The 12,349-nt window shown below is 44.8% G+C and overlaps 1 protein-coding gene across 3 annotated transcripts in view; it reads right to left on the reverse strand.

Annotated features, from left to right (window-relative positions):
- Positions 1-3,215: 3,215 nt before the first annotated feature.
- YPEL2 (yippee like 2) overlaps positions 3,216-12,349 on the reverse strand; it is a 59,404-nt gene continuing 50,270 nt past the window's right edge. For all 3 annotated transcript variants that reach the window (XM_059998120.1, XM_059998122.1, XM_059998121.1), the window contains exons 3-5: positions 8,853-8,896; positions 7,696-7,804; positions 3,216-3,695 (exon numbers count right to left, since the gene is read on the reverse strand). In XM_059998120.1, the coding sequence (XP_059854103.1) occupies positions 3,606-3,695; positions 7,696-7,804; positions 8,853-8,896 (243 nt within the window). In that variant the 3' untranslated portion in view covers positions 3,216-3,605. The remainder of the gene's footprint in view (positions 3,696-7,695; positions 7,805-8,852; positions 8,897-12,349) is intronic.

Below are 12,349 nucleotides of genomic sequence, written 5' to 3' on the forward strand. Positions count from 1 at the left end.
CACACACACACACACACACACACACACACAAAGTAAAAACAAGACTCCGAGACTCCAAACTGTTGGAAATTCTTCCAACAAGAGGAATCACTCTAATTTGTTACTAAATTTATTTGATTTTATCTATTTTCTTTTCTAGCCAATAGTGGTGCAACAAAATATTTCAATTCTCAACTTGGTAATGTACTGCAGAGTCTGTTCCTTTGGGAAGAAATGCAGAGAGGCATTGCTTTATTGCCTCCGTCCAGACTAAAGTGATGGAGATCTTTTTTTTTCTTTTTTCTTTTTTAAGAGTATATTGGTGATCACTGTTTCCCTTAAGATATACTTCAAGAAATGCAGAGGAAACCACAGCATTTAAAAATGAAAATAAAAAGTGCTCTCAGGGGATCTGAGAAAACAGCACCAAATATATTATTTAAAAAATTAAATATTATTTACAAAAGTATATTTCACAAGCAACTGTTTCTTATATATCCACTTGAAAATCTTTTTGTCAAGGGGACACCTCTCTTTTACACACTGATCCACCAGTAAAGATTTACTCTGCTGTCTGGGGAATCGGGGGAGCACTCAGGCAGGCCCAGCTGACGATCGGTGGACATCGGCAGCCCGAGACTAACATCCCTCCCGGCAGGCTGGGTGTAATCCAGGACCGCGGAGGCCATATGACCTAGGGAGGTACAGGGGAGACGGAACTAGAGTCTGCCGGTTGGACTTCGGTTGAAAATGAAGGCAGCTGCTGGCTGAGGTATAAAACTTCTTCTGAACCTCAGTATAAATAAAAGGTTTTATACCTTTTCCCTTCTCACTTCTTCTCCCCTTCCCTACTCCCTGCACCCCACCCTAGCTTTATCATTGAACTCCAATTCCCCGAACCTCCCAGGGGTGAATGGATGAGGTCTTTGGTTATGCTCTGAGTCAATAATTTGGTGAGGAAACTAAGAAAGGAACTGACTGAGGCCTTGAGTTGACGCATCTCCATCGCTCAGCTGCGGTCTCTCCAATACTATAGACGGTAGATAGACAAGCATGAATGAAGCTAAAGTTATAAGAAGTACTTTTGGTTGACACAAAGGGAAAGCCTAACGAGTTGGGTTTTCTTCCCCTGTTGCAACATTCTGCTCAGATCTCTGGCACCAAGTACAGTGCCGTGCGCCCATTGGATGCTCAACGGATAGTAATTGAAAAAAATACCAGAACCGGGGTCTAACTGGAGCCTGCTCTGATCTGTGTAAGAGTCAGAGGCCCCATCCCCACAGACACAGTGGCACATCAGTCTCCTCTGCCCCTTGAAAATTCTAGGGGACCTCATGTCCAGTTTCTATATCACCACGCTCCGTTCTTACACACCTACCCATGTCCTCCCCAACCCCCCATACCGTCTTCTTTTTATGGAAAGGATTATCAATAGCCAGGACGTTTCCTGAGTCAAGGGGCTACTAAAAATACAGAAATGATTTTGTTATCCCTTCAGCAGGGATGGGGAGGGGAATCTATGATTTCTATGCTGGCAAGCCAGCTTAGGAATGTGAAAGTTGAATTTTTTTTTTTTAATTGAGATCTGGGGCCTGGGAGCCAGAGGAACTATTTCTCTGGGATCGGAAATGAAAAGACTTCTTCTGAACCTCAGTCTGCTTTTTAGTAACGTGGAGAGAACAACTTAATCTCCCAGGCTACTAAAAGCACCAAAAGATGTGGGCAAGAAGCCTTCGGGAACAAAATTCGATTTTTAAGAATCTTCTTTGTCTTACAGAAGCTGTCTGCTGCTAAACGTGTGGCTGGGCAGGACCACACCCATCTCAGCCCCTCGTTCCACAGTCAGCACACAGAGACTCAAAAAGGCATTTCCACAACAGACTCGCCCCCTCTGGGAATTTGGCTCAATTCTGAAAATGTCCTGGGTTGGCCGCTGTAATCTTCGTTAAGAATTTTACAGGTTCTCATCTCCATGAACTCACTCTTTTGTGACTTTTAAGGTGAATTTTCCTATGGGATCAGCCTACTTGGGGAATGAGATGCTGAGAATTACCTAACATAACCTACACATATCTTAGCAATAATAATATTTTCAGTCTAAGCAATGAAATTAACTCAGTTAAATGAGTTTCGGTCATGCACCGTGTACTGGCTAAATTGCTGTAGAACAGACTTCACAGTGTTGATTAAACGTAACAAACTCCTCTCTCTCTCAAGAGCCTTACAGGGATTTGTTCTCCACTTCCCTAATATAATGAACTTTGGATGGGGAGGCGGGGAGTGGGGTGTAATACTGGAATTTATAACTTGCCGTTTGACATCAAATCTGAGACCTTCCCATCGCTGGATCACATTGACAGATTTGTCTCCACACAACACACGCAAGTAAAAGAGAACAGCTAGGGGCATGAGGAATCTACCGGCCAGGTTATCACTAAGCTCGAAGCCTTGGGACTTTGTTTTCCAGGATCTACAATGATAGAACTGGAGAAAAACACCCAAAACTCTGCGTACAAAGAATTGCTGATCTCAGTGAAGCCACTGCATACCAAAGAAGAAGATGCACTTAACCTGTTATGGTTCAAACCTAAACTATTCCCGGCACTGCCCCGCCCCACCCTCCCTTCCTTGCCACAATGCTCTTCTCTTACTAAGGTTCAGAAAAAAAGGTCAGTCAGAACTGCTAACTGGTTCTACTTTTTATTTTCTCTGGCCCAGTATCAGAGCCATTTCTGCAGGAGCACCTAAACTGCATCCCCCTTTGTTCCCTGTTACCCTCAATCACTGATTTTACTCGGTTGCTGGTCAAAGCCTTTTGGATCTTGCACCCATTGCAAATGGCAGTCCCCTCTCCTGTCACCTACAGTGGCTGAAGAGGCAAAGATGATTACCCAGAGGAGCAGTGAGGCATCAGAGTCATCAAAACCATGTGGGCTTTTCCCGAGTCCCTCATTGCTGCCAGGACACCCCCCAGCTCGGCCCAGGGGAACCAGGCCGGCCCCTGCCCCGCCAGCTAGAATAAGGGCCACTTCTTGTGCTCATTTGCTAACCTGGCACATTTGGTGTCAGGAACAGAAGCTTCTGATCAGAGAGAATGCAGTCATGAGGTATTTTTTTTTCTCTTTGTCCTTTTAGACAAGTCGATTATTTCAAGCCTAAGTTCCCAGGTCTCCAGGAGCAGCACAAGTTTGTTCCTACCTCTACCCTCCCGTCCCCTACCCACCCGGGACCCTCCTGGTTCCCCTCTTCCTCACACCCCTGTGCTGTGCCACTGTTCTCCTGACAAGAGGCCATCAGGCAGCTCTTCAAGGGCCCTGGGCCCTTTATCAAAGTGGGCTGCCGCCATGCGGGCAGGCATCTGTTCCTTTTGTTGTTTTGCTTTCAGCCAACACTAGAACAGAGAGAGAAGCCAGGATCAACTCACAAACAGATACAAAGCAAAGAGACAGAGAGACAGCAATTTAGAGGCTGGTCACCAGAAAGATGGTGGCAGGGTGGGAGAATGCCCCAGATGGCAAGGCCCCTAAATGGATGGAACCAAGTGTTCAGTCACTCTCTCACGCTTGGGTAGAATGTTCGGTTGGATGGCATTCACGTGGACACTGGGTTGGGTAGATGCTCTCCAATCAGTCCCAGCCATTGTCCTTGATCATGTGTGCTAGCTCAATGATGTATTTGCCTTCTTTATATTTCTGGCTGCTTTCAAAGGCATGTTCCTAGGAAACACAAAGGAAGAGAAAAGACACTGAGTGACCAAAGACAAGCAGATGACTTTTGGGAGCATAGGAACCAAGGCGGGGCCCACGACAGGTATCAGGACCACTGAAGTCCGGCTCCGGCGTCACCCAGACTCACTGAGAATTCCTACCACTCAGCACACTAGGTCCCCGTGGCTTAACTGCAGCACTGAGGCATCAGCAGGGCTTTCTCAATATTTACAATAGAATTTAAATATTTTTAAATTTAAATGTTCTGAATTTAAACATTCTAAATATTTTCTCAGTATTTGCAATAGCGTTTCTTCAGGATCTTTGCTCATTCAAGTCTCTGGCCAAACGTCACCATCTCAGTAAGGTCTTTACCAAAAATCACAACTTCCCAGGCAGCAATCCCTCCCCACCCCCCTCTTTTCCTGCTTTATTTTTCTCCACAGCACTTACCACATTCAAACATGCAGTATAACTTGCATATCTATTTTGTGTTTTGTCTGTCTCCCACTACCGCAAGATAAACTTCATGTTTTGTTCATTGATAGATCCATCTGTATGTGTGTGTGTGTGTGTGTGTGTGTGTGTGTGTGTGTGCGTGTGTGAGTGTGCGTGTGTGTGTGTGTGTATAAAATCTTAGGGGCACTTGGTTTCTGATGTTTACCAGAAATCTGCCCTATGGAGGTATCCATAAAGTTTCTGTGTCATTATTTTATTTTATTATTATTTTTTGGCCGGTCTGTGTGGCTTCTGGGATCTTAGTTCCCCGACCAGAGATTAAACTCGAGCCCTCGGCAGTGAAAGCCCGGAGTCCTAAACACTGGACTGCCAGGGAATTCCCACTGTGTCATTATTTTAAACTGTGCTTGTTAGGCTTAGAGAAAAGACATTCAGGGACAGAAACAAAATAGATTGTGAGGCCAAACAGGTCTCTCTTTTATTTCTTATCTTGCTATTTCCATGTCAGATGTGTTAAGTTTGTTTTTCCATCATTGCTTTTCTCCAGGGAAAAAGGAGCTGTATGAACTCCAGGCTGAACGACCTGGCAGCCCTTGAGCCCTACCCAGCTGCCAGGCCTCCAGAGAAGGGCAAACCCAATGCAAGCCAGCTGGGAGGTTACCAGCTGAAACTTACAGCACTGCAGGCTCTCCCAGCTAATAAGCCCCACAGAAATAAGTCCTGCATAGGTGTAGGGTCAAGGTGACATTCTATTTGCAGACACAGATACAAAAAACCATCTTGGTATATCATCTGAAAAACACTGGGTATCAGGGTCATCAGATGGCAAAGCTCATTGTGCAGAGCAGTGGACATCAGCTCTCCCTCCCGAGTCCCTAAATTAGGAAGGAGTTAAATAAATCCTACTGTCGATAGATTCCGGGCAGCATTTGTATGGACTGTATCTTCTGTTCTAGAGCTCAGGGGCTCCGGGTCTCAGAACAAGAGTTCAGACTTGAGCCTCTTGTTGAGAGAGGAATCATTCCACATAGCGGAGAGGGGAGGGGCACCGAGAGAAAGTGCAAACACACCACACACATACAAGAGCTGTGGGCTCAGCAGTAATTTCCCTGACACCTCATTATTCCCCAGCTCCGTTTGTGTGTGTGTGTGTGTGTGTGTGTGATGTGTACACAACCAGAGGAATGTGGTTTGGGAATAGGACCTATTGTTCTACAGTAGTGTATTCAGGATAGAGAGGAGGAAAAAACAAAACTAGCAGAGTGACAGTGTGTCCCTATTAAACAAAAAAAAAAGAAAGAAAAAAGTCAACACCCCCCAAGCCACAGGGCACTTACAAAATGTCACAACTGGATTCCAGTAGACAGCACTAGATCTGGAATTGAAACAAACATCCCACCTAAACCCCATGTCTACTGCTTCCTAGCATCAGAAGCATCATTTAAGCATCTGACTTCCTTTTACAATTTACAAAATTATAAACTTTCTGTTTACAAAATTGGGATAATTACAAGTACTTCACAGGGTTATTATAAGGGTTGGAAGGAATAATCGAATGAAAGGTTGGAGCACTGGGCCTGGCATGTGAGAGGTGATCAATGAATGTCTGGGGAGATGGATGTTCCTCTGCTGTCCTGTCCAGCTGTTGTAACTTCACCTGTGGTTTTCCCCCTTGGTATCATGACTATAAACACCCTGAGGGCAAGAACTAGATCTCATTCACTTTTGTATCCAGCACAGAGGTTCTTAATAAAGCTTTGTCAAAGGACTGAATCATTTTACCTGAAGAAAGGAGCAAAACCAACCAAGAGAGATTTATCTTCTGTATATAAATCCAGCACATGTTCAAGGAATAAGACAGCCAAGAAGCTGGGAAACAAGCAGCAGAACACTTTTGGATAATCAAAACCAGACCTGTGGCCCCCAGATCACTCAGAGGGGACCAGTGGCCATACAGGGGGAGAAGGGCCAAGGCCAGTTTCTCCCGTAGGAAGCTGTGGTTAAACCTTCTTGGCATCATGAAACACAGTGTCCAGGTTTTTTCATTCTCATTCTGAACGTTTCAAGGAAGACATGAAAAGATGGAATCTAAAAGCCATGCTGCTGCACTGCAGACTCCACCTGCAACAGTTTTTTAGGTCTGCACTTTTTTTTTTTTTTTTTTGGCCAAACCACGGAGCTTGTGGGATCTCAGTTCCCCACCCAGGGACTGAACCCGGGCCACAGCAGTGAAAGCCCGGAATCCTAACCACTAGGCCACCAGGTAACTCCCCAAGATCTGCACATTTTTGAACTTTATTTAAATGGAATCATACTTTCATGTCTGGCTTCTTTGGCTCAACATCTTTTTTCACATACACTCATATTTTTAGAGCAGTTTTAGGTTCATCACAAAAAGGAGCACGAGGCACAGAGATTTCCCCTATGCTCCCTGCTCCCACGTATGCACGAGCTCCCTCACTATCAAAGTCCTGCAGAGCGGGGCATTTACTGCAGTCAACAAACCTACACTGATGCAACCTCAACACTCTGTGGGTGGTTCTGACTACTCCTGTGGGCTGTCCTATGAGCCAGCCCCACACTGATGCTCTGCAACTGACAGGACAGGGGATTTGAGGCATTTTACATGGAATAAATTGCCCTCCCAGAAACAGGAAGACTCATTTTTCAATATTCCCACAATGAGAGAGAGGGCAGAGAAAAGCACTGTGAAAAGATCTGCCAATAATAATAATAACAATAATACAGGTTGACTTTCACTGAACACATATACCTCCTCTCACCCTGGCAAGGGACTGCCTACTCTCCTAGGTACCAAGGAGATGTTAAAAATATCTATTGAGTTAAACAGTGCAGGAGTAAATGTCCAGTTGGGCAAGTCCAGCCATGACTATATCTGACAGTGGACATTAATTAACACAATATTTGATGATGCCTAGCACAGGGTCTGGGACCTAAGAGATGTTTTGGGGACATTTACTGGAGCATCAAAGAACATGGGCTCTGCAGTCGGACCACCACCTGGACTCCTATCCTCGTTTGGCCATGTAATGGCTAGACAACACTGGACATACTATTAACCTCCCTAAGCCTCAGTTTCGTCACCCATAAACTAGGGATTAAAATGGGTAAATCCTTATCCTCTAAGGATTCTGTGAAGAGTAAATAAAATAACGTACGTCTGGAACACAGTAAGTTGTCAGGAAATGTTATGTGCCATTGTTATTATTACTATTACTATTATTAATTAGAGAGGGTGTGTGTGTGTGTGTGTGTGTGTGTGTGTGTGTGTGTGTGTGTGTGTGCGTGCACGTGTATCAGGAGCAGGTGAAGAAAGGAGTAGGAGGGGTGGACTGTCAGTGAAAAGGGGATGAGTGTGGCAAACAGAAGTGTGCCAGGAACTGCTCTTTGAGCTCAGTTTCCCATCCGGGTCAAAGATAATCCCACAAGGCCACGGGAGGCAGGTAGAAGAAAACATTCTTCTCATGTGCGGCTCTCAGCTAGTTCCTTCACGGCCCTCTCTCCACCAGTCAGACTCTTTGGTACTTACATATTTCCAGCCCAGAGTGGTTTTGCAGTTTTCACAGTAAATGTCTGCGACGGCGTGCAGTCCTGTTAGCAACACGCGCTCTTCTGCCGGCCCGCAGCCCACGTTAACTCTGTGCCAAGGGACAGAGAGAGAGAGTGGGGCGTCAGGCACGTGCTCACCATCAGTTGTTCAAGCTGGACTCCCAGCAAAAAATTAACTGAGTACAGCTGCCTGAAGGGAAGCCAACACTGAGAAGAGCATCGTCTCTAACTGAAACCAGGAATAACCTCCGAAAAGGTAGCCACATGCAAACGTCTCCGTTGAGATGCATTTCAGATCTGCAAGTTCTGATTCAATGAGTCTACTAAAAGAAGTCTTTATGGTTGAGACTTTGCTCAGGATTTTTCTAACAAATGCTTTTAGCCTTGTGATTTAAGGGGACAAACTGACAACCACACTGAAGTCCACAGCCATGAGCACAGGTCCTCAGAGCTTCCTGAGGACTGATTGCAGCCAGAGATGTCCATCATGACGGCACAGTCCTGTCCTGATCACAAGGATGGGTGAGCCCCATCTATCAAATACATAGACTCCTTCACAGAGCACCTATTATTTTAGACTGAACACGCTAGATCTCCATTTTCACAGTTCATCAGGCTTGCTTTCCTAGAGAAAGCTGTAAGCAATGCTGAGGGCTGTGGCAGACTGTGCATCTGTAGGAGGGGATGAAGGCTCTTCACTAACTCCACTATATGAAGGCTCCTCCAACCTTAGTCCTCCAGCAGATCCTGGGTCCTCTGTTCACCCTCCTTCTCTTCCCCAGAGACACATCTCAGGTCTAGTTATGAGACCTCCCATGTTGAAGCTCTCAGAAGCACTTCAGCTTCTTCCCTAGGAGACTACAGCCCTCTGTACTTACTGGGGGTAGTGACTATATTATTTTTAGCCAAAGATGATGTCCCCCCCCCAGCAAAGTCCCCAAGGATGACTGGCTACAGCTTGTGGTAAATAATGCTCCATGGGTGTGTGTGAGTGTGTGTGTGTGTGTGTGTGTGTGTGTGTGTGTGTGTGTGTGTCAGAGAGGACAGGTTCCATTGTTTAATTATCATTGAGCGTTGCTTTTCCCCACCCCTCAAAATTTGCACCGAACAATGGATGTACCATTCAGAGACACTCACACTGAGTTAAAGAGGTATGCTCGTCCTTGACTTCCTTGGAACGACTGAAATGCAAGAAGACAAATCGATAGTTAGAGATCCGTTTCACCCACCCATTCGGGAAACCAGCCCCAAAGCACAACAGTCATGACCTTGCAGGGCTGACTCGGCTAACAGGGAGCAGTGAGCCAGTTAACCCTCCAGCTAGCAGATGGCATGGTGGGAGGAGGAGAAGGCAGAATAAACAGAGCTACAGAGCCCGGGTCAGCCCACGCTCGGACTGTTTTCACCAGCCCAGGTAAGAAAATATCATGAATCCACACTGGCCTTTCCTGGACCCACTGGATTTCAGCCACCTGTACTGCCCACAGCTCTCAAGGTCGGCTAGGGCATGGAAACCAGCACAAGCACCTCTGCTTGCCCTCTTGGTTTGACCCTGCAGACAGCAAAGAATCCCCAAGGTAAGAATAAACCACCAAACCCACACTTCTCACTGGTCTTGCTTTCTTGGAGATCTTAACTGCTGGAGGAGTTACCATCCTCCCAAACGGCAGCACGAAAGCTCTCCTTCTGAGGTGTAAGCAACGTCAGCTCTAGATCACAGGAATGCTCATTAAACAGTAATCCCACTTTCACTTCCAGCTTAAAGAGGAGCTTCTTTCTTCTGGCTGGAGGATGGCAGGGAACAGGAGAAACAGGAGCCAGAGCTTGCCGTGCGACTTGGCATCTACTTCCATTAACACAGGCCCTATCCGTGTTTTCCTCCTCTGGTTACACTGAAACGTCTGGCTGACATGAGCCGTCCATGTACTGCATTTCTGCCTGCATTTTTAATGTGGCCTGACAACTGTACCCTGAATTAAACATCCTGGTCTGCTCTAAGACCACTCTTAAAATAAATAAACAAACAAACAAATAAAGGACTCTCCCATGACCTCTGCTATTCAGTGGCTGGAGAAATCTATGGGTGACTGGTTAACAGATGACCAAAGGGTAGGAGAGAACCAGACGGGACACAGATCACTGCCCATGAGACAGCTGTTGTCAGAAGCACAGGACTTTAGGGATCAGTGCTGCCAGCCGGAGAGAAAGGTAAAATTCTTGACTTGTGGAAAAACTGCCTTTGGGGAAGCTAGATTGTTGGTTGCCTGCAACATACAAATGTACCAGAAGCCTTGGCTCCCAGGTGCAGTTCTGAGGAGCAAGCAGATGTTCCCCAGCTGCTGCTCAGGCTGAAACTAGCGCTCTTTCCTTTGGGTCTTGAAACATCCCCGGGGAACATAAGAGCTCCAGGCTAGCACTGAGCATGAATAGGAGTGTCACAGCCTCGAAACCTGGAACCCGGAAGTCCATGCCAAGTGTTTGGATGAGACAATGTCCCAGCAACACAGACCCTATATTTGGCCAACCTGTTAGTTCAACTTTGGAGCACAAGACATCCAAGCAGCGCCAGGATAGCAAAAGCTTCACGATCTGGTCCCACCAACCTCTGCAGTCTCTTCTCTTGCTACTTCCCCACTGTGTCCTTTGCTCTAGTCAGGCCGAACCACGTGCAATTCCTGGAACTTGCATTTCACCGACTCTGACCACCATCTTCCCTGAGATGGGGAGTCTCCTCCACTTGACCAATCCTAAGCCTGAGCTCAGCTTCCTCTCTTTCGTAAGGCTTTCTCTGACCTCCCCAGGAAGAGGTACCCATTGGTACCCACGTACTGGACTCCTCTTGTTCCCTGCCTGTTCCTTTTTCTTAGCTCTTAGCATACTGGATTTAAATTGTCTCTCTGTCTAACTCACTCACTAGATTGTGAGCTCCCTGAAGGCATGAATCATGTCTTCAATCTCTCTCTGAACCCACAACACATAGCATGAATCTGGCATCATTTATAAAATATTTATTGCATGAGTCAATTGCCTCTAATTTCCTTTTTTTTGTTCTTTAAATGGCTTTATTGGTATATATCTGACATACAATAACAAAGTGTGTATATTTAAAGTGTACAATTTGATGAGTTTTGATACCTGCATATACCTGTGAAATCATCACCACAACCAATATTATGGACCATCTGTCACACCCAAAAGTTTCCTCATGTCCCTCAATCCCGCCATCTCTTCTCTCCTCACTCTCTTCCCACTCATCCTCAGGCAGACACTGTCTACTGTCACTATAGCTTGTATTTTCCATAATTTTTAATAAATGAAATCATACAGCATGTAGTGTTTCTTGCCTGGCTTCTTTCACACAGCATAATTCTTTTAAGATTCATCTATGTTGCTGTATATATCAATAGTTCATTCTCTTTTCATTGCTGAGTCATATTCCAGTCTGTGAATTTACCAGAGTTTATTTTTGGTTTGATTTTAATAAGGGATTTGGACTAGTTGACCTCCAAGTCTCCTTCCAGCTCCAAAATTATATTCTCGTATAATTCTGTGGTCCTACATTATGGATAATTGGGAGTGCCACCCTCGAGGAAACTTTTATCAAGATCTTCAAGCTAGAGCTTAGAAGAACGTGGTTATGGGAAAACAAATTCTAGAAGAAAGCAGACTGGAAAACGACAACATGAAGTAACACAGCTTCACCATTTATGGCAGGAAAAGACATTCACTTCTCAAAGACTCACAGATCACCTGCTACCTGCTGGGCACAATGGGAATGCAGGGAGAGAGGCAACACTGCAAAGCTTTTCAGGGCAGCAGTCTCCCCAGAAGGTACACCAGACAATCCTTCAGGGTAGGGGGAAAATACTAGAAATTTTATCTATTTACGTTTATCTTGAAAAAAAAAGTTTCACTAAACAGTATTTAGCAATGCTTTCATTTTATATGATCTTTGGAGTTCAGAATTGATATGCCGGTACAAAAATTAAAATGGAGGATATTCAAAAGAAAATGCAGGAGAAAATCTTTGTGACCTTGCGTTAGAAAAGATTTCTTAGATACTACACCAGGAACACAATTTATAAAAGAAAAAACTGCTAAATTTCATCAAAATTTTAAACTTTTGCTCTGAAAAACACTTTTAAGAGAATGAAAAGATAAGCCATAGACTGGGAGAAAATACCTACAAATCACTTGTCTAACAAAGGACTTGTATCTAAAATATACAAAGAACTCTCAAAATTCAATAATAAAACAAGAAACCCAATTTTAAAATGGGCAGAGATTTGAACAGACTTCACCACATATAAACAGATGGGAAACAGGCCCATGCAAAGATGCTCAACATCACTAGTCATTAGGGGAATGCGAACTGAAAAACATAATTGAGATATCACTATACACACATTAAAATGGTCCAAAAATTTTCTTTAAACTGACAAAACTAAGTGCACTCAAGAATGTGTAGCAACTGGAATTCAGACATTGCAAAATGGCACAGCCATTTGGATAAGAGTTTGGCAGTTTCGATTACTCAAACGAAATGAAAACCTATGTTAATACACATAACATGGATGAATCTGAAATGCTTTAGCTAAGAAGATCATTGGTTGCCAAAGGTTATAGGTAAGGGG

The sequence above is a fragment of the Delphinus delphis genome, chromosome 19 (assembly GCF_949987515.2).
Source record: "Delphinus delphis chromosome 19, mDelDel1.2, whole genome shotgun sequence".
NCBI classification, from domain to species: Eukaryota; Metazoa; Chordata; class Mammalia; order Artiodactyla; family Delphinidae; genus Delphinus; species Delphinus delphis.